General features: G+C 35.5%; 1 protein-coding gene across 1 annotated transcript; it reads right to left on the reverse strand.

Annotated features, from left to right (window-relative positions):
- Positions 1 to 533: 533 nt before the first annotated feature.
- Positions 534 to 25,786, reverse strand: LOC130235383 (interleukin-1 receptor type 1). The gene is given in 12 exon segments (XM_056465958.1): positions 534 to 2,985; positions 2,987 to 3,234; positions 5,741 to 5,899; positions 9,115 to 9,255; positions 10,873 to 11,012; positions 13,282 to 13,405; positions 13,609 to 13,668; positions 16,453 to 16,612; positions 18,466 to 18,628; positions 19,093 to 19,312; positions 25,086 to 25,200; positions 25,590 to 25,786. Coding segments are annotated over 11 exon segments (1,653 nt in total). The 5' UTR covers positions 25,171 to 25,200; positions 25,590 to 25,786; the 3' UTR covers positions 534 to 2,832.
- Positions 25,787 to 26,347: the final 561 nt, after the last annotated feature.

The following is a 26,347-nucleotide window of genomic DNA, read 5'->3' on the forward strand; positions in this document are numbered from 1 at the left end:
AGAAGGTCGCTGGTTCGAGTCCCAGCTGGCCCAGTTAACATTCCTGTGTGGAGTTTGCATGTTCTCCCCGTGTTGGCGTGGCTTTCCTCCGGGTGCTCCGGTCTCCCCCACTGTCCAAACACATGTGCTATGGGGGAATTGATGAACTGAATTGGCCATAGTGTAAGAGTGTGTGTGTATATGGGTGTTTCCCAGTACTTGGTTGCAGCTGGAAGGGCATCCGCTGTGTAAAACATATGCTGGAATAGTTGGCGGTTCATTCCGCTGTGGCGACCCCTGATGAATAAAGGGACTAAGCTGAAGGAAATCGAAAGCTAAAAAAAAGAATTACTTAGAAATGAAATACTTAAAGGTGTATTTTTCAACTTAAAGGTGTAAAACTATTTTTTTTTCAATATTTTAAATGCACAAATAAGAATTGATATATATTTTATTTACAAAATAAATCAGTCATTTTTATTGCATTGTTTATTTTCTGTTGTTTTCTATAAATAATTAATAAGAAAAAAGAAAAAAGCAACAATAACAGAGCTGCTGCTCAAATAAATGTAAACAAATCTAAACACAAAATTCCCAATTTAAAATGGAAACCGCATTAAAAATAGAAATTCCCATGTTCAAGTAAAAATATACATTAAATTATCTGTATTGTTGCAGCTTGAATCCCCTTTTCTGCCTATTTTTAATTCCTTTCACGAATAATAAAATTTCAATTTAAATAGACATCTATATATACACACCATACAAATAAATAGCATCAGTATTATTGCATCTTGCATCACCTTTCACTTTTCATAAATTGAAACAAACTTCCAATGTGCAAAATCAAACCTTCTCCACATATCAATTTTCCAGTGTAGGTCTTTCTTGTATTCACATTTACTGTAAGAGGACATGAATTGAGCAATCAAAATTCAATTGATATATAAGAACTCATAGTACTATAAAAACATCTTGTAAGTTTCAGAAGTCAACACTCTGTGGTTGCTCTAAAATCAGCTTATATTAAAGGCTGTCTGAGAGAAACACAGGGTCTGAAATGTTCTGCTCTGATGTAATAATGGATAGGCTCCACCTAAGACCACACCCACTTCCACTACACTACTTGTTTAGCTCTGTTAATATGCAAATCTGTCAGCCAATTAGAGCAGAGGGTGTTTACTTCAGAGTGTACAATTGGCCACGCCCACACAAACAGAGCATTCAAATGAGGGTTAAAAACAGGAGAGAAATTAGTCAATTACTTCTAAATTATTATTTTTTGTGTGAGAATCCTGATAACATCATAGATGAGCCTAAAAGAAAAGTAAAAAAAAATCTGAGGTAGTTCATGACCCCTTTCAAATCAAGATACAAATAAAATGGCATGGAGTTAAAGGGGTCATGAACTGAGAAATCGAATTTTCCTTAATAATTTGTCATATTAGAGCTGACAGTAATGTAAAAACATCCAGTAAGTTTCAGAATTCAACACTTTGCCATTCCTCTAAAATCATCTTATATTGTAGGCTGTCTGACAAAACCATAGATTCTGGAATGTTCTGCTCTATGATGTAATAGGGAGGATAAGCTCCGCCTCCACATAAGATCCACACCCACTTCTACAGCACTGCCTGTTTAGCCCTGTTTAATATGCATAACCATCAGCCAATCAGAGCAGTGGGTTTTTACTTCAGAGTCTACAATTGGCCACGCCCACTTAAACAGAGCATTCGTATGAGGGTCAAAAACAGCAAAGAAAATTCAATTACTTCTAAATTAGGATTTTTTTTGTGTAAGAATCCTAATAACATCATAAGTGAGCCTTAAAGAAAAGTACAATCAAAACTGAGGTAGTTCATGACCCCTTTAAATCAAGATGCAAATAAAATGGTATATGTTAAAGGGGTCATCAACTGAACAAACAAATTTTCCTTAATTTTTCTGTCATATTAGAGCTTACAGTACTATAAAAACATCCAGTAGGTTTCAGAACTCAACAGATTGCCGTTCCTCTAAAATCATCTTATATTGTAGGCTGTCTGACCAACCATAGATTCTGGAATGTTCTGCTCTATGATGCAATAGGGAGGATAAGCTCCGCCTCCACATAAGATCCACACCCACTTCTACAGCACTGCCAATCAGAGCAGTGGGTTTTTACTTCAGAGTGTACAATTGGCCACGCCCACTTAAACAGAGCATTCAGATGAGGGTCAAAAACAGCAAAGAAAATTCAATTACTTCTAAATTAGGATTTTTTTTGTGTAAGAATCCTAATAACATCATAAGTGAGCCTTAAAGAAAAGTACAATAAAAAAAACAGGTAGTTCATGACCCCTTTAAATCAAGATGCAAATAAAATGGTATATGTTAAAGGGGTCATGAACTGAACAAACAAATTTTCCTTAGTTTTTCGGTCATATAAGAGCTGACAGTACTATAAAAACATCCTGTAAGTTTCAGAACTCAACACTTTGCCGTTCCTCAAAAATCAGCTTATATTAAAGGCTGTCTGACAAAACCACAGGTTCTGGGAAGTTGCTGCTGTATGATGTAATAGTGCATAGGCTCCGCCTCCACTGAAGGCCCACACCCAATTCTACTGCACTGCCTGTTTAGCTCTGTTAATATGCAAAACTGTCAGCCAATAAGCACAGTGGGCATTTACTTCAAAGTCTGCAATTGGCCACGCCCACTTTGCTGGCAAAAACAGCAAAGAAAATAGTCTATTACTTCTAAATTATGACGTTTTCTGATGTACCGATCTTATAAGCTGACCTCACAGAACAAAAATTTAAAAACTGAGGTAGTTCACGACCCCATTAAAAACCTGTTTTTGGATCTGAATGTTTAAAGCACCATGCTATCAGTGCCTTTCCGTCTCCGACATGCAGGCATTCGGTAGCGCATGTGTTTCCAGAACCTTCTGTTCGCTCGTTCTCTGGCGTTTTCTCTCCAGTTGAGGATTCCTTGGGTTCGGCTGATGTACTTTAAAGATTCGGGGCAGCAGATGCTCTTCAACACCATCCTCCACCTGCACCAGGATGACTTTTAGTCCCTGTTTCACGAGAGCATCATACAGCCCCACACGCTGCTCGTAAGCTGCTCGTAACTCTTCATAAGAGTCTTTACACTCTGAATCCAGGGCTTTACCTGATGCATGATTCTGAGGTGATGAACAGCTTTGAGATGTAAGGATAATGATCAGTCTTCTGCTCCGGCTCATCCTGTCAGACACTACATCTTGAATAGCTGAAAAATAAAGAGTCATTTGTGTTAAATGACTGTTTGTTAGTGTGATTGCGGTACAGTGTACACTCCAAAAGAATGTAGATCTAAAATTAGCGATTGTAATTGATTTTATTTTATTCAAATGTCTTAAATTGAGCAAGCATTTATTATTTTTTTTAAAAACTTATATTTAAATTATCATTTCAGGGTATATACAGGAATCAGAAAGTGAAATGCAATCCTTTTTAAGACTCTTTTCATACATTTAAGACCTCATCACCACTTAAGATTTCATCCAGTAACTTTGGCGACATTTAACTTACAGTATACGTACTAAATACTGATCGTAAGAAACTAATCCTGAACTAAAACATCTTTCATATAGTGAATTAAAACGCTAATCCAGCAGGGGGCGCCTATAGAACAGCAGAAATACCAGTGTTGCCTTGTTTAATGCAGTAAACAAAACAGAGTCAAATCTGTTTTATCGATTTCTTAAACTGCACAGGATCCCACTATTCACTTTAGCATACAACTATACACTGTATAATCAAAAATGATACACAATGTAATACCTTGTAAGATAGCATTTAAGACTTTTTAATACTTTAAGGCCCTTAAATTTCTCTAAATTGATTTATCAACTCTTAATACTTTTTTAGACTCCGCAGACACCCTGTAATATATTCAGATTATTTTGCATGAGATTTATGTTTAAAATTGGACAGTTTAACATAAACTAACCTTATGTTATTCATACATTAAAAATGGGCACATCTTCAGCATTTAAACAACATCAACAAAAACAACTTTTATTTTTTTTAAATGTATTTTTTTTATTATTACAATTAATTAAATTATATTCACATTTTTTACATAAGATTCATCTAAAATGTATATTTCTAAAATGCATTTGGACAGTTTAACATTAACTTAATTTTATTTATATATTAAAATGGGTACATCTTGAGCCTTTAAACAACATCAACAAAAACAACTTTTATTTTATTTAAATGTATTGTTTTATTATTACAATTATTTAAATTATATTCAAATTTTGTACATAAGATTTGTCTAAAATGTATATTTCTAAAATGCATTTGGACAGTTTAACATTAACTTTTTATTTTATTCATATAGTAAAAAGGGCACAACTTAAGCATTTAAACAACATCAACAAAAAAACATTTATTTAATTTAAGCTAAATGCATTTTTTTTTTACATTTTATTAAAATTAAATGCAATTGTTTACCTAAGATTTACATTTAAAAAATCCATGCATTTGGACAGTTTAACATAAACTTAATTTTATTTATATATTCAAAAAGGGCACATCTTCAGCATTAAAACAATATCAACAAAAACAACATTCATTTAATTTTAGCTGAATGCATTTTTTTTTTACATTTTATTAAAATTATAAGCAATTTTTTACCTAAGATTTATATTTTAAAAAATCCATGCATTTGGACAGTTTAACATAAACTTAATTTTATTCATTCATTAAAAAAAATAGAAACATCTTTTGCATTTAGACAACATCAACAAAACATTTATTTAAATGTATTTTTTTTTACATTTTAGTAAAATTATTAAAATTATATTCAAATTTTTCACATAAGATTTATGTTTAAATTTCCATGCATTTTATTCATAGTTTTTAAAAAAATAGGTACATCGTCAACAATTAAAAAACATCAACAACAATATTTATTTTATTTTAATCAGCATACATTTTTTTAACATTTATTTAAACTATTATTTAAATTATATAAAGATTTTGTTCCATTTCTTTAAACATTTCCATGAATTTGGACAGTTTAATATTGAAAAACAACTAATATTTCACAGTAGGGCTAATAATTATGCCCTCAAATCTATCTTCAGTTAAAGTTAGAATTATTATAATACTATTATCAGAATAAAATCAGTTTTTAACTTTCTTAAAACCATTTTAAGGTCAATATTTTTACCCCCTTAAGCAATATCTATTTTAGATTGTCTACAGCAGTGTTTCCCAACCCTGTTCCTGAAGGCACACCAACAGTCCACATTTTCAACCTCTCCCTAATCAAACACACCTGAATCAACTCATTATAACATCAGAAGAGACTCCAACACCTGAAGTTAATGGGTCAGAAAAGGGAGAACATCCAAAATATGTACTGTTGGTGTGCCTCCAGGAACAGGGTTGGAAAACACTGGTCTACAGAACAAACCACTGTTATACAACGACTTGCCTAATTAACCTAGTTAAGCCTTTAAATGTCACTTTAACCTGAATACTAGTATCCTGAAGAATATCTAGTCAAATATTATTTACTGTCATCATGGCAAAGATAAAATAAATCAGTTATTAGAAAGGAGTTATGATTAGAAATGTGTTGAAAATAAATCTTCTCTCCGTTAAACAGAAATTTGGGAATAAAATATACAGGAGGGCTACTAATTCTGACTTCAACTGTATATTAAATGTGTACCAGACAGCCTTTGAATTGTGTGTTGATCAAGTGACAGGAGGTTTACCTTCCCCAGGAAGTTCGTCGCGTCCACTGATGAAGAGTCTGTAACCGTAGAGTTCTTCAAGCACAGAGGGAAGGAAGTGCAGAGCAAAGGTCATAGCAGAAGAAGAGCTGAGCGGATCCACATTCAGAGAACTCACATACGCATCGTACCACTTCCCGTCTGAGACCACAGCATTCAACACGCATGCACAATACAACAAAACACAACACTGCAATATTATATACAGCACATTTATTATTGCATCACAAATCATGACAGTGCTTTATTGATAAACTGATTTACAATAAACACAATTCATGCAATTAATTCAATTCAAGTTTATTTGTATAGCGCTTTATACGAAAATGATTGCTCTACAAAAGGTGCACATTATTCCATTACAATCAAATTTGGAAACCTTAAGGTTATTAGTAACCATAACTTTACTAGTTACTAATAACTTTAATTAACTAGTAACTAATGGGTTTTAACAGTTAAAGTAATTATAAACATAGTTAACCTGCAGTTATATAGTGTATAGATTATGTCTACTGTATGTGGACATGTTCAATGAAGTGTATTTTTGTATTAGGTGTATGTGTTAATCTACATTATTCATCTACATCCATGGACTTATGCTGCGGTCACACTCAAGTTTGAGCATGCGAAATTGTGTCGTACGGCGCTACGAAAAGGGGCAGGATTAAACAAGATTATTAGACATTTAAAAAAGCAAGCGATTGGTCCAGAATTTAAAATTCTGTACAGAGAGGTCATGTTTTGATCTTCGATTGGTCTCACGCAGTCACCTGATGTGATTTCGCAGGTCAGAGTTCACCAAGCTTGAGCTTGAACACCGCAGTGAACTGCGAAACTTGTAGCATGAGCTTGCGTTTCCGGTCTGACGCATTCGCATGCATATGAATGGAAGGGAATGGGGATGAAAAGTGCAGTGTGACCGCAGCTTTAAACTCAATTAATGGAGGGCCGCAGCTCTGCATAGTTTAGCTCAAACCACCTCCAACTCACACCTGCTTAATAGTCTCTAGTAGTCACCTTAATTAGTTGCATCAGCTGTGTTTGATTAGGGTTGAAGCAAAACTGTGCAGAGCTCTAGGAATCAGGTTTGACTACATAGTAAACATACATTTAATAGTACACTTTATTAATCAATGTGATTTTGTCAGCAGTTCAATTACAAATATGAATTAAATCCAGGCAACATGCTGTACCTTAAATCACAAGAGAGAAAATTAAGATTTTTAACATGTTCTGCAAACTTATCTTAAGACTATTAGTATTTTATTAATGAGTTATTAAACAATCTTTCTATAGTATTTTTTATACTAGAGATAAAGAGATTGTGTTCAAGTCATGTTTAAAATGAAAAGTAATTAAAAAATTGTGTTTAAATATAAAGTTATTATTAATGGTATCTTCTGACAGAGTAAACCTAAATCTCATGCAACCAATGATATATAATATATATACAGTTGAAGTCAGAATTATTAGCCCTCCTGAATTATTAGCCCTCCTGAATTATTAGCCAGCCTGTATTTTTTTTAATCCAATTTCTGTTTAATGGAAAGAAGATTTTTTCAATAAATGTTAACGATCTAAGCGAATGGCACAAAAGCATTAACAGGCGAATCCCCTTTTGCTATTTTAAGGATGAAAAATACGCTCTGCGCCCCGGATGATGGTCTAACAGGGCTGTGCTTATTCTCTTAATGAGTTCTGGGTGTGTTTTTAGCATAACGTGCATTAAACCAATCAGAGTCTCATCTCACATTCCCTTTAAGAGTCAGGTGTGTAACGCCATGACACATTTGCTATTTTCATAGCGGACTTTGTAAGTTAAACAGAGCATCTGCAGCACGAGGATAAAGAACGAGCCTCCTCCATTCAGCCTCTTTACTTTCACTTTACTTTCACTCTTTACTCCTTTACTTTGGATGAGTTAGGAAACGGTGGAAACTCACTCCACTGAGGTCATCCATTAGCCTAAATATTTAATTTAGTTTGTTAAGCACAAAGATTTGTGTCAAAACTATTTCTAAATTCAGCTCTAATTTCCTGCAAAGGAAATAAATGAACAATAATAATGAAGTGTGGTCAATAAACTGAGTTATATCTAAACACACGTCCTGTTCTTATGCTCCATATGGTGATGCAGATGTCTCCAAAAACCCCACAGGTGGACAAATCTAAGCTTGTTTTATTAAAACAAATATAAATATGCACATAATAAATAATACTGATAATAATAATAATATTAAACAAATGCAGATTATCATGAATAAACTGAAAAAGCCCCCCGAGGTGAAGGCATGGAGGCAGTGGTTTTTATATTTATGTACAAAATAATCATTTTTGTAACATTTTAATCCTTTATTTGTTTTCATCTGTAAAGATATTTGTGTATTTCTGTACAACCTGTGTGTATTAAGCAATGTGTAAGCGTTTGGACCTGCGGATGCATAACTAACACGCTCTGCGCTGGACTTTAGAGCAGCTTTTAGTTGGTCAATGGTGCTGTTGGTCTATTTCAGTTCCTCAAAATAGCAACGCACCAATTCGCCTTAACACACCTCCTTTATCGACCAGCACACCCATGAGTCCACAAAGTGACGCAAATGGATCTGATATTTAAACAATGTGGAGCAAAACGTGAAAATTACTGTTGCACTGGTCTGAAAATAGCAACAAATCGCGCCAAACACGTCTTACACATTACTGCGCAGGGTGTATAATGGGGTCCAAGAGTTTTAATAAGTCATTTCTAATAGCTGATTTCTTTTATCTTCACCATGATGACAGCACATAATACTTGACTAGATATTTGTCAAGATACTAGTATTCAGCTTAAAGTGACATTTAAAGGCTTAACTAGGTTAATTAGGCAGGTTAGGGTAATTAGGCAAGTCATTGTATAACAGGGGTTTGTTCTGGAGACAATCAAAAACTAATATTGCTTAAGGGGGCTAATAATATTGAACTAAAATGGTTTAAAAAAATTACAAACTGCTTTTATTCTAGCTGAAATAAAACATATAAAACTTTCTCCAGAAGAAAAAATATTATAGGAAATACTGTGAAAAATGCCTTGCTCTGTTAATCATCATTTGGGAAATATTTGAAAAAGAAAACAAAAATCATAGGAGGGCGAATAATTATGACTTATTGTACATAGTTATTATTGATTATGATTATAATTTACTTGAGTTAAAAAATTACATAAGATATGAAGTACTCTTCTTAATGTTCAAACTTTATGTATAAAACAAATAATTAATTCTGTTAGTGTGAAAATTTAGATTAAAGTTTTTTGCTGTGCCTTCATTAAGCTCAGGCTACTCCAGAGCATATCTACCGAAAACAATAATCTGACATACCACTGCATGCGACAGAACGTGAGCAAACACTCCTGTAGGCCAGAACCAGATCAACCCTGCAGAGAAACAGCAGAGCGAGCAGCAGGATGAGCAGAGCCACCAGACCCACACCGACCCAATAATAACGTTCAGTCTGACTGGCTGAGGACAAAACACAGACACAGCAGATCAGACAACACCAGCACTCACTTCACACAGAATCAAGAATATGTGTATTTGGTGAGCAAAGGTTTTAAAAAAGTAGAAATTGGATTTAAAGGGGACCTATTATGCCAAAATCACTTTTATAAGGGGTTTAAGCACAGATGTGTGTCAGCAGTGTGTGAATATATCCAGCCTCTAATGGTAATAATTGATAAAAACAGTCTGCGGAAACACTTTGATTGACATTCTCTCTTTGTATGTGTCATCAGAGGGGGAAAGCCCCGCCCACTAGTGACTATGTCTCCCTCATTAGCATAAACAGCCCTAAGTGAGAAGCAGCCGTCTGTCCATTAGCCATTAGAGTGTTTGAGCTGCTGAAGATAATCTCAGCATAGACTAAGAGGATTATAGATGTGGAGATTTAGATGAAGCACAAATGAACAGCGACAGGAGTCTCCATAGACTGACACATTTGACCTGTTTCACACTGATAACGTTAGTCCTGTTTTGAATCTGCCACTATGCTGATGCGCAGGCTTCTGAAAAGAGCACGATCTCATTAAAAGCGGCAGTCACCAAAGTGCACCACAATTAGGATCAAAGCCTAAAAGGGGTCAGTTTCTGAGTTGTAAAACTTTATCTGTGTGGTATTTTGAGCTGAAGCTTCCGATACACACTCTAGGGACACCAGAGATTTGTTTTACATCATGAAAAAGGGGCATAATAGGTCTCCTTTAAACTTGAGAGATAATGAAGAGGTAGCACATGCTTGGTTAATTATAAGGTTTTGGTCTTGTGCTGAATGGATAATAGAATGATTGTCAATAGCAGTGTTTCCATCCTCTGGTTTTTATGTGTTTTTTCTGAAATATTGCATAAAAAAGCTCAATGGAAAGGTCAAGACATGCATATATTTATTAAATAAAAATTTATAAAAAATGTATGCATATTTCGGAGTAGGACAAACTTTTTATCCATTAAAAATATTTGCATAAACTACAACAGAAACCCATTTGCTGAATAAATTCCAGCATGTGCATCAGTGAAGTGATGTGATTTAGTTTAAACACATGATGTGATGATATGATGGACATTGCAGTGTTTCCAGCACATTGTAAAACATCTGAAATGTTGTTTTGCTCATTCTAAAATGCCTAAAGTCCGTCATCACAGTGGTTCAATACTATTATTATTCCCTCCAGAAATGTCTTGAGCATCTGTGTGCACTACTAAAGAGCATCACACGCCTCTCCAAAAGCCACCGCATTGTTTTCATTGAGTTTCCTCTTCATCTTCTGAGGCTCAACTCATTTATTAGAGAAGAAAAAACACCACAGTGGTTTCTCCCAATGCACTAAACTACATTTCTCTGTCTGATATCTGGCCCCAGTTTATCTGAAAGTGATGGTTTTGCTCTCGTTTGTTTCTCATTGGATGGAAACGCTGCTTTATAACAAATGTTTTATGCGATATTACAATTTTAAACATAAGTTTAATTCGCATCTTAGAATGGAAACAAAGCTAATGATGAATTAGCCTTGACAAAACATCTGCATGTGCTCCTCGTGAACTTACATTACATAAAGATAACGTTGGAGATTAACCAGAGCTGACCTAGAATAAGCACAACCCTTCCTGAATCTGATCCCGCCGGGTGCTCAACCTTACAGGTGAAGTTGATGTTTAAATGTTCAGCTGTGACTTCTGAGATTAATAAAACAGACAGCAGGTATTCCTGATCACCTTCCTTAAATCTGAAAACAAACAAGCAAACACATGGAGAAGCTACATTATTGACTCTATGCATTGTAAAAAATTCTTGCTGCCTTAAATGTTTTAGTTGAATTAAATAAATGTTTCTAGTCATCTCAACTTACAGTACATCACTCAAACTGACTACAAACATTAAGATAACATTTGTAAAACTTAAAAAATTGAGTTGAAACCTGATTAACTTATTAAGATAAGTCAAAAAAATACTTGTCTTGACATTTTGTCATTATATTTTCACAGTGTGGACTGATTTAAGGTTAAGTAAAGAAAATTATTTTTAGTAAAAACTAGACCTTTAAATAAACATCTTAGTAAAGTAACGCTATCGAAAGTTGACTCGAACCAGCGGCTTTCTCACTGTAAGGCGACAGTGCTAACCACTGAGCCACCATGCCACCCTTATTAGCAAAAATAATCATCATTTTTAAAATTAATAAACATTCATTCTGTGGAGTGAATCTCTAAATACTCTAAAACAGTGTTTCTCAACCACGTTTCTTGAAGACCACCAGCACTACATGTTTTAGATGTTTCCTTTGTCACACCCAATACAGGTCTGTCAGTCTCTGCTAATGAGCTGATGATCTGAATCTGGTGTGTTTGGTTAAGGAGACATGAAAAATATGCAGTGCTGGTGGTCCTCCAGGAACGTGGTTGAGAAACACTTCTTTAAAACTAAATCTATTAAAAAATAAACAGAAACGTGTTGACAAAATAAAAGCTAAACTAAAACTAACAGAACTATTAATGAAGCGAACTAAAACTAACCTAAAATTTATAGCAAATTTATATAGTTTTAATAACTCATTTCTAATAACTGATTTCTTATTTAATATTTCACTATTATTTTTCAAGGTACTAGCATTCAGCTTAAAGTGACATTAAGAGGCTTAACTAGGTTAATTAGGTCAGGGCAGGTTAACTTTTCAGCCCACGACCCCCAAAATAACAATGCCAGTGACTCGTTACCCCCAGTCTCCTCTGAGGTGGTTATAAATATACCTTGCTCGCAATGGTGCACACATTCCAATAGACCCAAGTCTATTCTTTGTTTAATTTTGGAGAACGTCACTCTGAGATCATCCGCCATGTTCAGATGTGATCTGTATTTATTTTTAATGTACAAGAGTGCCATAAAGGTGTCAGAAAGTTAAACCTGGTGCCATGAAATCAATCTGCTGCATCTGACAATAATGCTGTGTCTTTTATCCAATGTAATGATACCCAGGGGTTGCAATCCAATGGAGAAAACAAATTAGCATGTTGTTTTTTTTATTTCAAATTTCTTTTATCAGGTTTTCTACATGCAATATCTATTACAACATTCATTTGATAGTTTTCCTTCCATGTTATTGTTAACACTACCCCAAATAAAACACTTCCCTCCCTCAACAGCTTATACAGTCACTCCCCATTGAAAAAACTAAATAAACATAATTAATAAGTAATAAATAATAAAAATATATTCATATATTATTTCTCAGCTTAAGAATCAAGAGAGCCATCCAGCAAATAATCTAAAAAGGGGTGCCACAACTTGTCAAAGGTCTTTAAAGAACCAGCATGTTGTTTTTTTTAATGTAACTACTATACTTTACTTCTGTAGGTTATAGATAAATTATGGTAATTCTAGTTTAATCAAATGAATTAAAATGTTCAATTCAATTCAATTAAAATTGAATATGAATTGAATTTCAATGAAAATTGAATTGAATTAAAATGAAGGGATTTTAGAAAATCACCAAGCGACCCCCATCATTATCCTGGGGTCCTAACTCTCACTTTGGGAATCACTGAATGAGGTTAGTTAGCTTAAAAGTGCAATATGTTTTTATATATTTATATAATACATATATACATATATACATATATATATATATATATATATATATATATATATATATATATATATATATATATATATATATATATATATGTATATATATATATATATATATGTATATATATATATATATATATATATATATATATATATATATATATATATATATATATATATATATGTATGTATATGTATAAGTTTGTATACATATACATATTGTATATGTATGTATATGTATATGTATAAGTTTAGCTGCATAAGGTTGTCGGTTGTCAAAATTAACCGAAATGAGCATCCCTACTTGGAAAATATTAGAAAAATAATCATTATTAGACAAGAGGACAAATAATAAAAAAAGCCATATATTCATTAATACTTTTAACATCTACATATGAGGATAAATGTACCTTGTGAATGTACCCGTGTCGAGGTTCAGCCCAGGAGAATCAGAGTCAGTAAACCAGTATAAATCTGTGTCGTTATCATCGTTCATCCCAACTAGAGCTTTGCAGTTTATCTCGTATCTTTGACCTGTGGTGACATGGAAATACTGTGAATGAATATTCCTGCTCTGTTAAACAAGACTTAGGGAACATTTTAAAAAACAATACAAATTTTACAGGAAGGTAAATATCACTTGTTCTATAGTACAGGAACTAACACTAATCCCCACAGACTGCCACACAGGGGTTCAATGACACAGTGGGTGTTAAAACAGTATCGTCTTCACTCACCAAGTGTTACTCTGTGTGTTTGGCTTGGCTTCGGGTAGATCATTTTTGGTGGTGTCACCACTGTTAACACAACACACATTTATCACATCATCCATCAGACCACAGAAACACACTTCATTTCATTTCAGCTCTGTACCACCATCCACTGGTCCAACAGGATGATTGGATTATTAGGTTCATTGCTTCATTCAATTTCTTTCCTCATTTTCTTTTTTCTTTTCCAGCATATGTTTTTTACACCTTTCAGCCGCAACCCAGTACTGGGAAACATGTGCATGTGTTTGGACTGTGGGGGAAACCGGAGCACCCGGAGGAAATCCACGCCAACACGGGGAGAACATGCAAGCTCCACACAGAAATGCCAACTGGCCCAGCCGGAACTTGAACCAGCGACCTTCTTGCTGTGAGACGACAGTGCTAACCACTGAGCCACCGTGCCATCCATTATTGGGGTATTTATTTTATTACAACCCCAACAGGACAGGCTTTATAGTGATAAACTGTAATTTAGCTCACTACAATGCAATAAATATAAGGTGTTTTGTATTTGATTTGATTTAATTTTAATATTATCAACTTTTTATTTGAACGTTTTATTAAAATTTTTTTGCATGACAAAATGGTTTTAGTTTATACATCTGAAACCTTAAACTAGTCTGTTATGAAAAAATTTAAAGAAAATGTTATATTTGTTCAAAATGTACACAGCACGTTCGCCTCACAGCAAGAAAGTCACTGGTTTGAGCCTTGGCTGGGTCGGTTGGCGTTTCTTTGTGGAGTTTGCATGTTCTCCCCGTGTTCGCGTGGGTTTCCTCCGGGTGCTCCGGTTTCCCCCACAAGTCCAAAGACATGCGGTTTAGGTGAATTGGGAAGGCTAAATTGTAGTAGTGTGTGTGTGTGAATGAGAGTGTATGAATGTTTCCCAGTGATGGGTTGCAGCTGGAAGGGCATCCGCTCCTTGTTTTCTCTAGCTTACAAATTCTGTATTTAATTGTGTTTTGTTACTTGTAACCACTTGTGCTGTGTTAACTCTTTATATTCTCATATCGTGTCTAAAGCCACGCTGAAAACGTGCCGAGTGCCGCTTTGTTTACAGATTTAAATGCGTTTGTGAGCTCACAACTCTCTGCCGTTTGTCATTGCTATGGCCACCGTCAGCTGTTCATACAGACGTGTGGTGGTCAGGTTTCAAAATAGTTAAATTTTGTCGCTGTGTGTATTAATACTGAATGTGTGTCACTGTTTTTACTTATGGGTAAGAACAGAGTAATTTGGTGGTGTCGCTTTAATGCACTCCTGCATTGGGTTCACACATACACTCTGCACTCTGACTACTTCAACAATGATGATTAGCCATAGTGGGCATTTCTCTCTGTCACACGCTGAACGCAGTCGACCAATCGCAACAGACTGGGTCAACTGACCAATCACTGTAGATTAGCATCGTGCTAAGGAGGGGTTTAGGAACAAATGAATCGCTGAACGAATCATATGGGAATCGCTGAGATAATTAGGTAAAATTAATGCAGATTATAAGACAATGAAAGTGTTTTTCGACCTTGCACGCATATCAGCCTGTTGTTGGAGACCCCCAAAACCAAAATATGACCCTTTTAATGCGTAATATGGGGTCTTTAAACTACAGTTAGCTTTCTTAAAATTTAGTTAATATATCCTCAGTGCTTTCATCTTACTTTAAAACATGGTATTACTTACAGATCTTCATGTTTGTAGAAGAGAAAATTTAAAATTAAGTGAAATAAAATACTTCATAGGCAATGCAGTGGCGCAATGCAGTGGTAGTACTGTCGCCTCACAGCAAGAAGGTCGCTGGTTTGAGCTTTGGCTGGGTCAGTTGGCGTTTCTGTGTGGAGTGTGCATGTTCTCCCTGCGTTCGCGTGAGTTTCCTCCGGGTGCTCCGGTTTCCCCCACAGTCATGTGGTACAGGTTAATTGGGTAAGCTAAATTGTTCGTAGTGTATGTGTGTGTGAATAAGTGTGTATGTGTTTCCCAGTGATGGGTTGCAGCTGGAAGGGCATCCGCTGCATAAAACAAATGCTGGATGAGTTGGCAGTTCATTCCGCTGTGGCGACCCCAGATTATTAAAGGGACTAAGCCGAGAAGAAAATAAATGAAAGAATGAAAATACTTTATACATATGTCTTTAAAAAAAAAATCAATCAAGCGCTCTTGTCTGCTCTACAATTTTTTGAGCTCCCTATGTAGGCAGCACGCTAAGGCAGAAAATGTTCCTGATAGAAAGTCTATTACAAAGATTTTGTTGCTCATTTGAACTAATCAGCTAATAATAATAATATATACAAAGCAAACGTGTGCATGAAAACCTTTAGAGAATTGTTTAGTTATATGTACTATATAAAAACACTCAGAAATAAAAGTCTAAAATCTGCCACTGTGGTGGTACCTTTACAAAAAGGTACACATTTGTACCATACAGGTGGACATTAGTACCTACACTATAAAATACTGGGTTCCAGAAAATTACCTTCATGCAGTCCCAACACAAATCAATTAAGTTGTCAAATTAAGGTAAATTGAACATAAAACAATTAAGTTGTCCCAAATGCAACTTTAAAATTGTGTTGTTTCAACTCATTTTAAATAAGTAGTTAGAACAAGCAGCAAAAGTAATTTTTTGTGTATAAGGTTAACGTTTGTATCTCTGTGGTACTAAGAGGTACACATTTGTACTTTTTAGCTAGTAATATGCACCTGAACAGACCTGTTAGGAACAAACCCTGCCCCATTGACAGATTGTGTACCTTTATGTCTGAGTGTGTAGGAATTGAGAGACAGCAGCTTGAGTTTTGATTCATAATTTACCGTCAACTGTAGACCCCATGTAGACTTCTGTAGTCTGGGCAGAGAGATAGTTTTGCCCTTCAAATGTAAAGTTGACGAAGCAGGTGAGCAGTCCAATCATCTCTGTAGATCTGTCCACCAGCAGAACCTTACTGTTAGACATATTTAATGGCTGACAGTTCTATAGAGAGAGAGAATAAAGAGAGATCAGATGAACATAAGACATTACAATGAGCATGTACAGACAAAAGCAAGGCTGACAGAGCAAACCACACTGACACGTGAACCAAGGTTATTTTAGCTCAATTCAATTAATCAATTAATTATTAATTAATAAATAAATTTTAATTGTTTTATAGTTAATTCCAAGTTCTGTTTAACAGAGAGAAGATTCTTTTTTCAACAACTAATCATTTCTAATAACTGATATATTTTCCATGATGACAGTGCAAAATATTTGACTAGATATTCTTCAAGACACTAGTATTCAGCTTAAAGTGACATTTAAAGGCATAACCAGGGTAATTAGGTTAAGTTAGGGTAATTAGGCAAGTCATTGTATAATAGTGGTCAGATGGCTTTACTCTGCTCTGATTGGACAGATGACCTTCCTCTACCCTTATCAGTTTGATGTTTTGTATGCCACGATTGGCCAGATGTTTTTTCTGCTCTGATTGGTCAGACGACTATGTGCTCTGAATTGACAGATGGCCCTCCTCTGCTCTGATTGGTCCGATGGCTTTACTCTGCTCAGATTGGTCAGATGACTCTCCTCTGCTCTGATTGGTCAGATGGCTATCCTCTGCCCAGATTGGCCAGATTGCTTTACTCTGTTCCGATTGGCCAGATTGACTCCTCTGTTATGATTGGTCAGATGGCTCTCCTCTTTTCAGATTGGCCAGATGGCTTTACTCTGTTCTGATTAGCCAGATTGCCTCCTCTGTTATGATTGGTCAGATGGCTTTACTCTGTTCCGATTGGCCAGATTGCCTCCTCTGTTATGTTTAGCCAGAAGGCTATACTCTGCTCCAATTGGACAGATGGATTTACTTGGCTCAGATTGGTCAGATGACCTTCCTCTACCTTTATCAGTTTGATGTTTTGTATGCCATGATTGGCCAGATGTTTTTTTCTGCTCTTATTGGTTAGATGGCTCTACTCTGCTCTGATTGGTCAGACGACTATGTGCTCTGAATTGACAGATGGCCCTCCTCTGCTCTGATTGGTCCGATGGCTTTATTCTGCTCAGATTGGTCAGATGACTCTCCTTTGCTCTGATTGGTCAGATGGCTATCCTCTGCTCAGATTGGCCAGATGGCTTTACTCTGTTCCGATTGGCCAGATTGCCTCCTCTGTTATGATTGGTCAGATGGCTATCCTCTGCTCAGATTGGCCAGATGGCTTTACTCTGTTCCGATTGGCCAGATTGCCTCCTCTGTTATGATTGGTCAGATGGCTCTCCTCTTTTCAGATTCGCCAGATGGCTTTACTCTGTTCCAATTGGCCAGATTGCCTCCTCTGTTATGTTTAGCCAGAAGGCTTTACTCTGCTCCAATTGGACAGATGGATTTACTTGGCTCAGATTGGTCAGATGGCCTTCCTCTACCCTTATCAGTTTGATGTTTTGTATGCCACGATTGGCCAGATGTTTTTTTCTGCTCTGATTGGTTAGATGGATCTACTCTGCTCTGATTGGTCAGATGACTATGTGCTTTGAATTGACAGATGGCCCTCCTCTGCTCTGATTGTCCAGATGGCTTTACTCTACTCAGGTTGGTCAGATGACTATACTCTGCTCTGATTGGTCCGATGGCTCTACTCTGCTCTGATTGGTTAGATGGATCTACTCAGCTCTGATTGGTCAGATGGCTAACCAACATCTACACTACACAAGTCATGAAAAGAAATATGTGGAAAAGCATTGAGAAGGCATTTGACAAAACATAGTTGTCAACTCACCACACATTTACAACAGTATTTAACTAGTTTGTGAATGTGACATGATTTGCTGGTTACATGTGCATCAGGGTTTACCTTTCGCCAGGTCACTTGAGCTTGAGGGTCTATCTTAAAGATATGAGGAAGAAAACACTCAAGTTCCTTTGTGCTGGTTAATTCATCTTTTCTGTTCCAGTGGCGACATGTTTGATTGCTAACTGAGACTTCAAATATTGTTTCCCAGGTATCATTGCCTTTTCTGAAATATAAAATACAAAAAACAGCATAAGTTGGAAAGAAATGCTTGATAGAGTGACAAAAAAAACAAAAGAACGTAAAAACTTGATATACTGTACTGTGATTATCACAAAATATGTATCACAACTACCTGAATTTGTCAAACGCACTGAAGAAAGCTGAAACAGCTTGTTTACAGAAGTAACAATGAATATATACGTATGTGTTTACAATTATTAATGACACTGTGTGATGTGTTATATTGTGCTTTACAAGACAACACTAATACAAATTATATATAAAGTTTATGAATATGTTTTAAATGCATGTTAACATCATTATGCATTAAACCCTCTTCCTATAATTCCTGAATTTTGCCCAGACTGATTGCATTGTTTCATGCAATGTAACATAATAAAAAAAAATCAGCATTTAGCATGCACGAGTCAAAATGAAATCAAAATAAACCGTGCATTGCCTTGTTACCTGCTAAAACAGGAGTAGGATCCTTGATGGGTGAGGTCAGCAGGCAGAAACCACAGTGTGTTGTCTTTAATATTTATACCAGTGGTATTTTCCAAGCTCTGATTGGGAACACGAGTCCAGCTCACTATCACATGCTGACTGTCTCTATTGCACTGAAGGTTAAAAGCAAGACCAGCTACAAATGTGTATGTACTGCGATGTGTGGTGTGCATCTTACTCCCTTGAAGAGGACAAAAAAAGAAAATAAATCAGTTTATTAGGAAACATTTATTGAGTGCATGAGAAGAGATTAAAATCATGGATGTATTATTTCTGTACTTTACCGTTTACAAGTAACAGTACACTAATGACAACACTTGAATAACACAGCACAGTCCATATAGGCCAGTTTTACACTGATTACAGTACTTCATTTTAAAGTATAGCTGTATCCGCCCCTATGCCCCTAAATAGTGCACTATTTGAGGGAGCACTGTGATTTTTGACACAACTATTATTTTCAAATCCGTTTCCCACACTGCATTGCAATTGGTTTTTGTATAAATATATAATAGTTTTACTGGCATACTATTGTAGCACCTTGTAGTATAACATATATACAAATATTTCAGTATTTTGAGAGCCTAGGGAGACATTATTTGAGATAAATCAAGGGAGTTGTCGACACAGTGGCACAGTAGGTAGTGCTGTCGAGCAAGAAGGTTGCTGGTTCGAGCCTCGGCTGGGTCAGTTGGCATTTCTGTGTGGAGTGTGCATGTTCGCGTGGGTTTCCTCCGGGTGCTCCGGTTTCCCCCACAGTCTAAAGACATGCGGTACAGGTGAATTGGGTAGGCTAAATTGTCCATAGTGTGAGTGTGTGAATGAGTGTGTATGGATGTTTCCTAGTGATGGGTTGTGGCTGGAAGGGCATCCACTGCATGAAAACATGCTGGATAAGTTGGCGGTTATTCTGCTGTGGTGACCCCAGATTAATAAAGGGACTAAGCTGAAAAGAAAATGAATGAATGAAAATCAAGGGAGTGGGCGGAGCTCAAGTTTTCATTTGTTGCACTGCAACTCTCTGATTGGTGGATTTTTTTTTTTGTATAGCATCTGTTGAATTAAATTATTTGAAGTTTAATTAAAGGTGCAGTAGGTGATCTGCCAAAATGCTAACCGGTTAGCATGCTATCTTTAAAACACAGTCCCTCCCCTGCGATAAAGGCTAGATCGGATACACGGCCGGCCGGAAGTGTATTGCTCATCAATATAAAAGCATTTTTTATGACACTGTATAAAATAATTAATATTTTTACAGCACTGTGACGGTTGAGTTTAGGGTTGGGATGAGGGTAGGGTATTAAAATACATATTTTTGTATTATATTGTATTAATACAATTTATTGGGTAATTTAATAGATAGCATAAATAATACTCGGTACAACTACTGTTTTTCCATTACTGTGACGGTTGGGTTTAGACGTTACTAAAATACAATAAATGCGAAATTTAAAATATAATATAAATAATTCACATTAACCTCCGCCTGTAGCCATATCCGATCTAGCAACAACCCTCCCTTGCAGTCCTCCTGAAATCACGAATGCGCGCACCACGACACGACAGCTGACAACCCACTAATTAATGTCATTTGCCAGTTAGAAATGTAGTTAGTGGTTTACCGGTGACGTGCAGGAATTACACTTATTACTAAGCCATACTTACATGCTATTTCAGAGCGAATATTCAGAGTAGCAGTAAACAATATAGAGAGCGCATCACAGACTGTCATTGTTCAGAAATGACCCAATGTGAATATAAAAGCACCTTCAGCTCAGTAAAGCAGGCTAGGTGGAATAGCGCTGTTTACTGATGTTTTGTCGTTAAATTGTTGTTAAAATCGACATTATGGATGCTGTAAAAGGTCCTTATGACACTGAAAATAGTCACATCAATCTTTCACAAGATTTCAGTGGCTGAACAACACTTCTGTGCATATAACCCATTCATAACAACACAATCTACATCAGCTTTGAGTGACTAAAAGAGTTTTAACACAGAACATGACCTGTCTAACAGAAATACTTCAGCCATGGTGTCGTCTTTCCTCCAGCGTGCAAAACTACAATATTCATTCAGGGTTTGAAAAAGTTTTGATTCAAGATTTGATTTTACCGCGACTGTCTCGTTTGCACATAAATACGCAGCGCGCATGCAGGCACAAATGAAGTTGGCGGATCTGCGTGAACAGAGATGCGCCGTTGTACAAATCTGCATTTGCTGACACAGTTTGGGCTACTTATCAGAATTATGGGAAATGTCGGCCCGACAATATTTAATTGGATGAACATTTTTAGTCTAATGCCTTACCCAGAATATAAATACATTTAGATCATTTACTTTAATCAGTACTATTGGAATGTGAAGAGACTTTCAGCCAGCACAACAAAACATTTCTGAAGACCATCACCTACTGCACCTTTATTGTGAATGGATGAGTTCAACAAAATAATATACAATTAATTATTATTCAATTCAATTCAATTCACCTTTATTTGTATAGCGCTCTTACAATGTAGATTGTGTCAAAGCTGCTTCACATAAAAGGTCATAGTAAAATAGTTATTATTATTATTATTATTTACATTTAGCAGATACTTTTGTCTGAAGTGACTTACAATTAAGGGAGGCATTCAGCAATGTTATGTGCCTCATAATCGACATCAAAAAACATTTTTTTATGATTTAGTTTAATTTTTTTTATGAACAAACCATTGTATTGTTACCAAAAACTCCCTCCTTCCATATAAAACAACTTTTATTTATACACCAATAAACAAAAAGGGCTGAAAGTGCAAAAAAAGATGCATTGTTACTGTGTGTTTTTATTAAAATAGTTGAATTAAATTGCAAAGAAACAAACTAATAAATAAAAAATAAATAAACAAACAACAATCTAAACCACTGCAAAATAAAAGATATTCCTATTTTAATGCAGCTGAATGAAAATAAAATGAAAACAGATTATTTCCGCATGCTGTGTTCATCGATATATCCATCTACAGTACATCTTCACTCCTCAGTAGTGGTTCATTATCAGTTCAACCATAATCCTGTGCATTTTACGTGCACCAAATGTTCTCAGGAAATCTTCTGTGGTTATAGCTATATCCAGTAAGAGCCCCTTGTGAGCATCCGTTTAGAAAACCATAAACATTTCAGCTTCTCAAATGCTGTTCAAAGTAAAATGAGCACACTCTCTGACCATCGCAAGCCTTTTTTCTCACCTGGAGTGTTGAAAGTTTCAGTAACCGCAGCTGAGGGGAGTGCAAAATGTGTTTTTGCGGTTAGTGGGTAAACTGAAGCTGTGACTGGGGAATGTTACTTTATGAACTGAAATGCATCTGCACATAGTTTGCATACTTAAAATGAAATGTCAACATGATATTAGCTTTGTTTAGGATTGTGCAATGGCTAGTGAAATTCTAAAATATAATTTACTGTATTTCATATGAGATACACTAAATAGGAAAATGTTTTGAAAATGCGACGTGGAAAACAATGGAGATATTCTTGAAAATAAATTAAAAATAAATAATTATGGTACAGTTTTCTATTTAAAAGGATTAATTCTACAGTATTTGGTGGTTAAAATGTATGGAATAGGGCGACACGGTGACTCTGTGGTTAGCACTGTCGCCTAACAGCAAGAAGGTCGCTGGGTCAGTTGGTGTTTCTGTAAGGAGTTTGCATGTTCTCCCATTGTTGATGTGGGTTTCCTCCGGGTGCTCCGGTTTGGTTTCCCCAACTGTCCAAACACATGCGCTATAGGGGAATTGAATAAACTAAATTGTCCGTAGTGTATGTGTGTGAATGAGTGTTTATGGATGTTTCCCAGTACTGTGTTGCAGCTGGAAGGGCATCCGCTGTGTAAAACATGTGCTAGATAAGTTGGCGGTTCATTCCGCTTTGGTGACCCCTGATGAATATAGGAACTAAGCTGAAGAAAAATTAATGAATGGGATATGGCAAGCTGTTTTGGCGCAAAATACTGCCAGCTTTATTTGCCATGATTGCTGTTTTACTAGAAAGAATTAAACTGGAGTGTTCAATTAAATAGAAGTAAATTAGTTTACATGGATCTCTAAATATTTTTAGTAAGAACTCTAACTAGAAAGCTTTTAAATTGATTTTTAATACTAATAAGTCCTAGTAAACTAGAGAGCTCTCTAATCTAGCTGTTATTATAAATAACTCTGCAGGTTTAATGTGTTTTTTTGCTAATAAAATTAATAATAGAGCTCTGCAATAGTATTTGAACTCTTTGATTGCAATTAGATACCATGCAGCTCAGCAAAATGCTCATCTCTTAATTATTTTTAACCTGCTAGTAGCTAGTTAACTGAAAATGACATTGATATCTGTATTGATATACATGGTGTATAGTTATAGGATTAATGTCAATCTGCGATCAGTGATTATTTGAGGTGTAAATCCTTTCAGGAATTGTCCTATTTCTCTTTATTATACCTTAAAATGTCATGTTTTTATTTTGTTATATCAACAGTAAATCAATATTAATCGATATACAACTTGATCAGAGTATATTGGGAATGAGTGTTCATTTTTATCCATCAAAACATACTACAATGACATTGAAATACCATTGATTAGACTATTTTATAGTGAAATATAGATATTATGAAGAATTTTTAGCGAAAAGTGACATGTAATATGATTTGTTTTTGTTAAGGACACTAAAATAAAGCTGAAATATAGGATCTCTTTACTAGTAAATATTCAGTTGCAGAGCTCTGTAGTTAAACAGAATGGGAGTCAATGAAGGCATATGACTGCTTAATATTCATTCATTCATTTTCTTTTCGGCTTAGTCCCTTCATTAATCTGAGGTCCCTACAGCGGAATGCACCACCAACTTATCCAGCACATGTTTTACCGCAGCGGATGCCCTTTGACTGGCTTATATGACAAAATTCATTTGAAGATGTCAAAACCGAATTTAATTATAACTGGAATGTTTGCATATATATATATATATATATATATATATATATATATATATATATATATATATATATATATATATATATATATATACATACAACTTTATCAGAGAATATTGGGTGTTCATTTTGTCCATCAAAATCTAATAATATAATACAATGCCATTGAAATAACACTGATAGGGCTATTTTCAGACTATAATATAAAATATAATAGTTTTTTTATGGACACCAAAATTAAAGCTCAAATACTAGCCTACATCTCTTTACTAGTTAATAATAAATTGCAGAGCTTTGTATTTAAACAGAATGGGAGTCAATGAAGTAGACATGACTCCCAACACTGTGAAGTACCCTACTGAAAAAAAACAGCCTAAACCAGCCTAGGTTGGTTGGCTGGTTTTAACTGGTCAACCAGGCTGGTTTTAGAGGGGTTTGGGCCACTTCCAGGCTGGTTTCCAGCCATGTCCTGCCTGTTCTTAGCTGGTCAAGCTGGTTTTAGCTGGTCATCTCCCAGCCTGACCAGCTTAGCCAGGCTGGAAATGGCTGGAAACCAGCCTGGAAGTGGCCAAAACCCCTCTAAAACCAAGCTGGTCAACCAGCTAAAACCAGCCAACCATCTTAGGCTGGTTTAAGCTGCTTTTTTCAGTAGGGTATGCATCCAAAGTAGACAAGACTGGTTAATATGACAAGGAGTGTTTACTAATTGTTAATTTATTGTAATAAATACCTTCTAATTATAAAGAATCAATTTAATGAGCTCTCGAACTGAATATTCCTAATGTCTTAAAACATAAATAAAACATTTATTACGACGAATGACGCTGGAAATGCTAATGTTTAATGCTAATTCGGCTTGCCATATACGCTATCACCACACTCAACTCAGGTTGTAGCCTACATTTTCCACATACAGATAGCAAATAAAACCCAGCTAACGTAGAACACTAATGTATTATTGAAAACAGCGACCTGGAAGAGAAATCTTACCTGAAATCCCAACAGCAAAGAGTAAAATCCATCGAAAGTATAACGTGGAAAAGTTCATGCCGGGTTTTCGCGGCAACAGGATCATTTTGTTATTGTCAGTCCGGTCTGACAGACTCTGTAAAAAATGACAACAGAAACAAAAATAAAATAAAATTAATGCTCGTCCACAGATAACATTAGAGCTTCTGACAAACACTTTATCCCTTCGTGACAGACGTCGGCATATGAATCACAAAAAACGCATGTCTAAGCGGTCATATTTCCCGAAAGTCGAAGTGAAAGCATTATGGGTTTTTCCAAGACAGAAACATGGAAAAAATGAGTTCTGATCCTCAATAACGCATTTTCCGCAAAGAAAACTGCTCGTTGAAAGTTATATAGCCACAAATATAGGCTTAAATATGCATGCATGCTAACTAAAAGTAAAAGGAATACAAGATTACATTAAAAAGTGCTGAAAAGAAACAGCATTACATAAAGCAGTGGGCTATAGACGTGTCTTACCCCATGCAGTATGAGCTCAGAAGAAATGACGAAGCTTTAAAAGACTTTTTGGAGTTTCCAGGTTGGCTGTAAGTTACTTTACACTGCTTTTTCTTCTCAGTACTGCGAGACAGTGGAGAAAACATCATCCCACCCTACATTTGGGAACTTCCTCTCTAAATAAGCTTTACACATAGCCTACATCAGGAAATTAGCTGGTATTATTTAAAGGCATTATTTAATAGCTTTATGGGTAACACTTTACATTAAGATTGTATTAGGTGATGCATTTACTAACATGGACAAACAATGAGCAATACATTTATTACAGTATTCATTCATGTTAGTTAAAAAATAGTTTATTGTTAATTCATGGTGCATGAACTAATGTTAACAAGAATAAAATTGGATGTTAATAATGCATTAGTAAATGTTGAACTGTGATTGATAAATTAAGTACAATTATTTTTCACAATTACTTATTGTTAGTAAACACATTAACTAATGAAATCTTATTGTAAAGCATTTTTACATTAGGCTAATCCATAGGCGGAGGGTGAACTAACTCCAGGGTAAGGCTAAGATATGCGCTGCCCTTTAATGCATTTAAAAAGATTTGCGACCGACCAAGAAGAGGTTTCAACAAAAGCACCGCCTATCAACAAACATCTATTATATATTCAACACGCACATTATTTTATTAGATTCATTTAATTATTATAGTCACTTTCGATATGCAGCCAAGGGCTAGAATATGAGTGGACCTAAATAGGGTGGAC

Source organism: Danio aesculapii, chromosome 9, assembly GCF_903798145.1.
Source record: "Danio aesculapii chromosome 9, fDanAes4.1, whole genome shotgun sequence".
Classification (NCBI taxonomy): domain Eukaryota; kingdom Metazoa; phylum Chordata; class Actinopteri; order Cypriniformes; family Danionidae; genus Danio; species Danio aesculapii.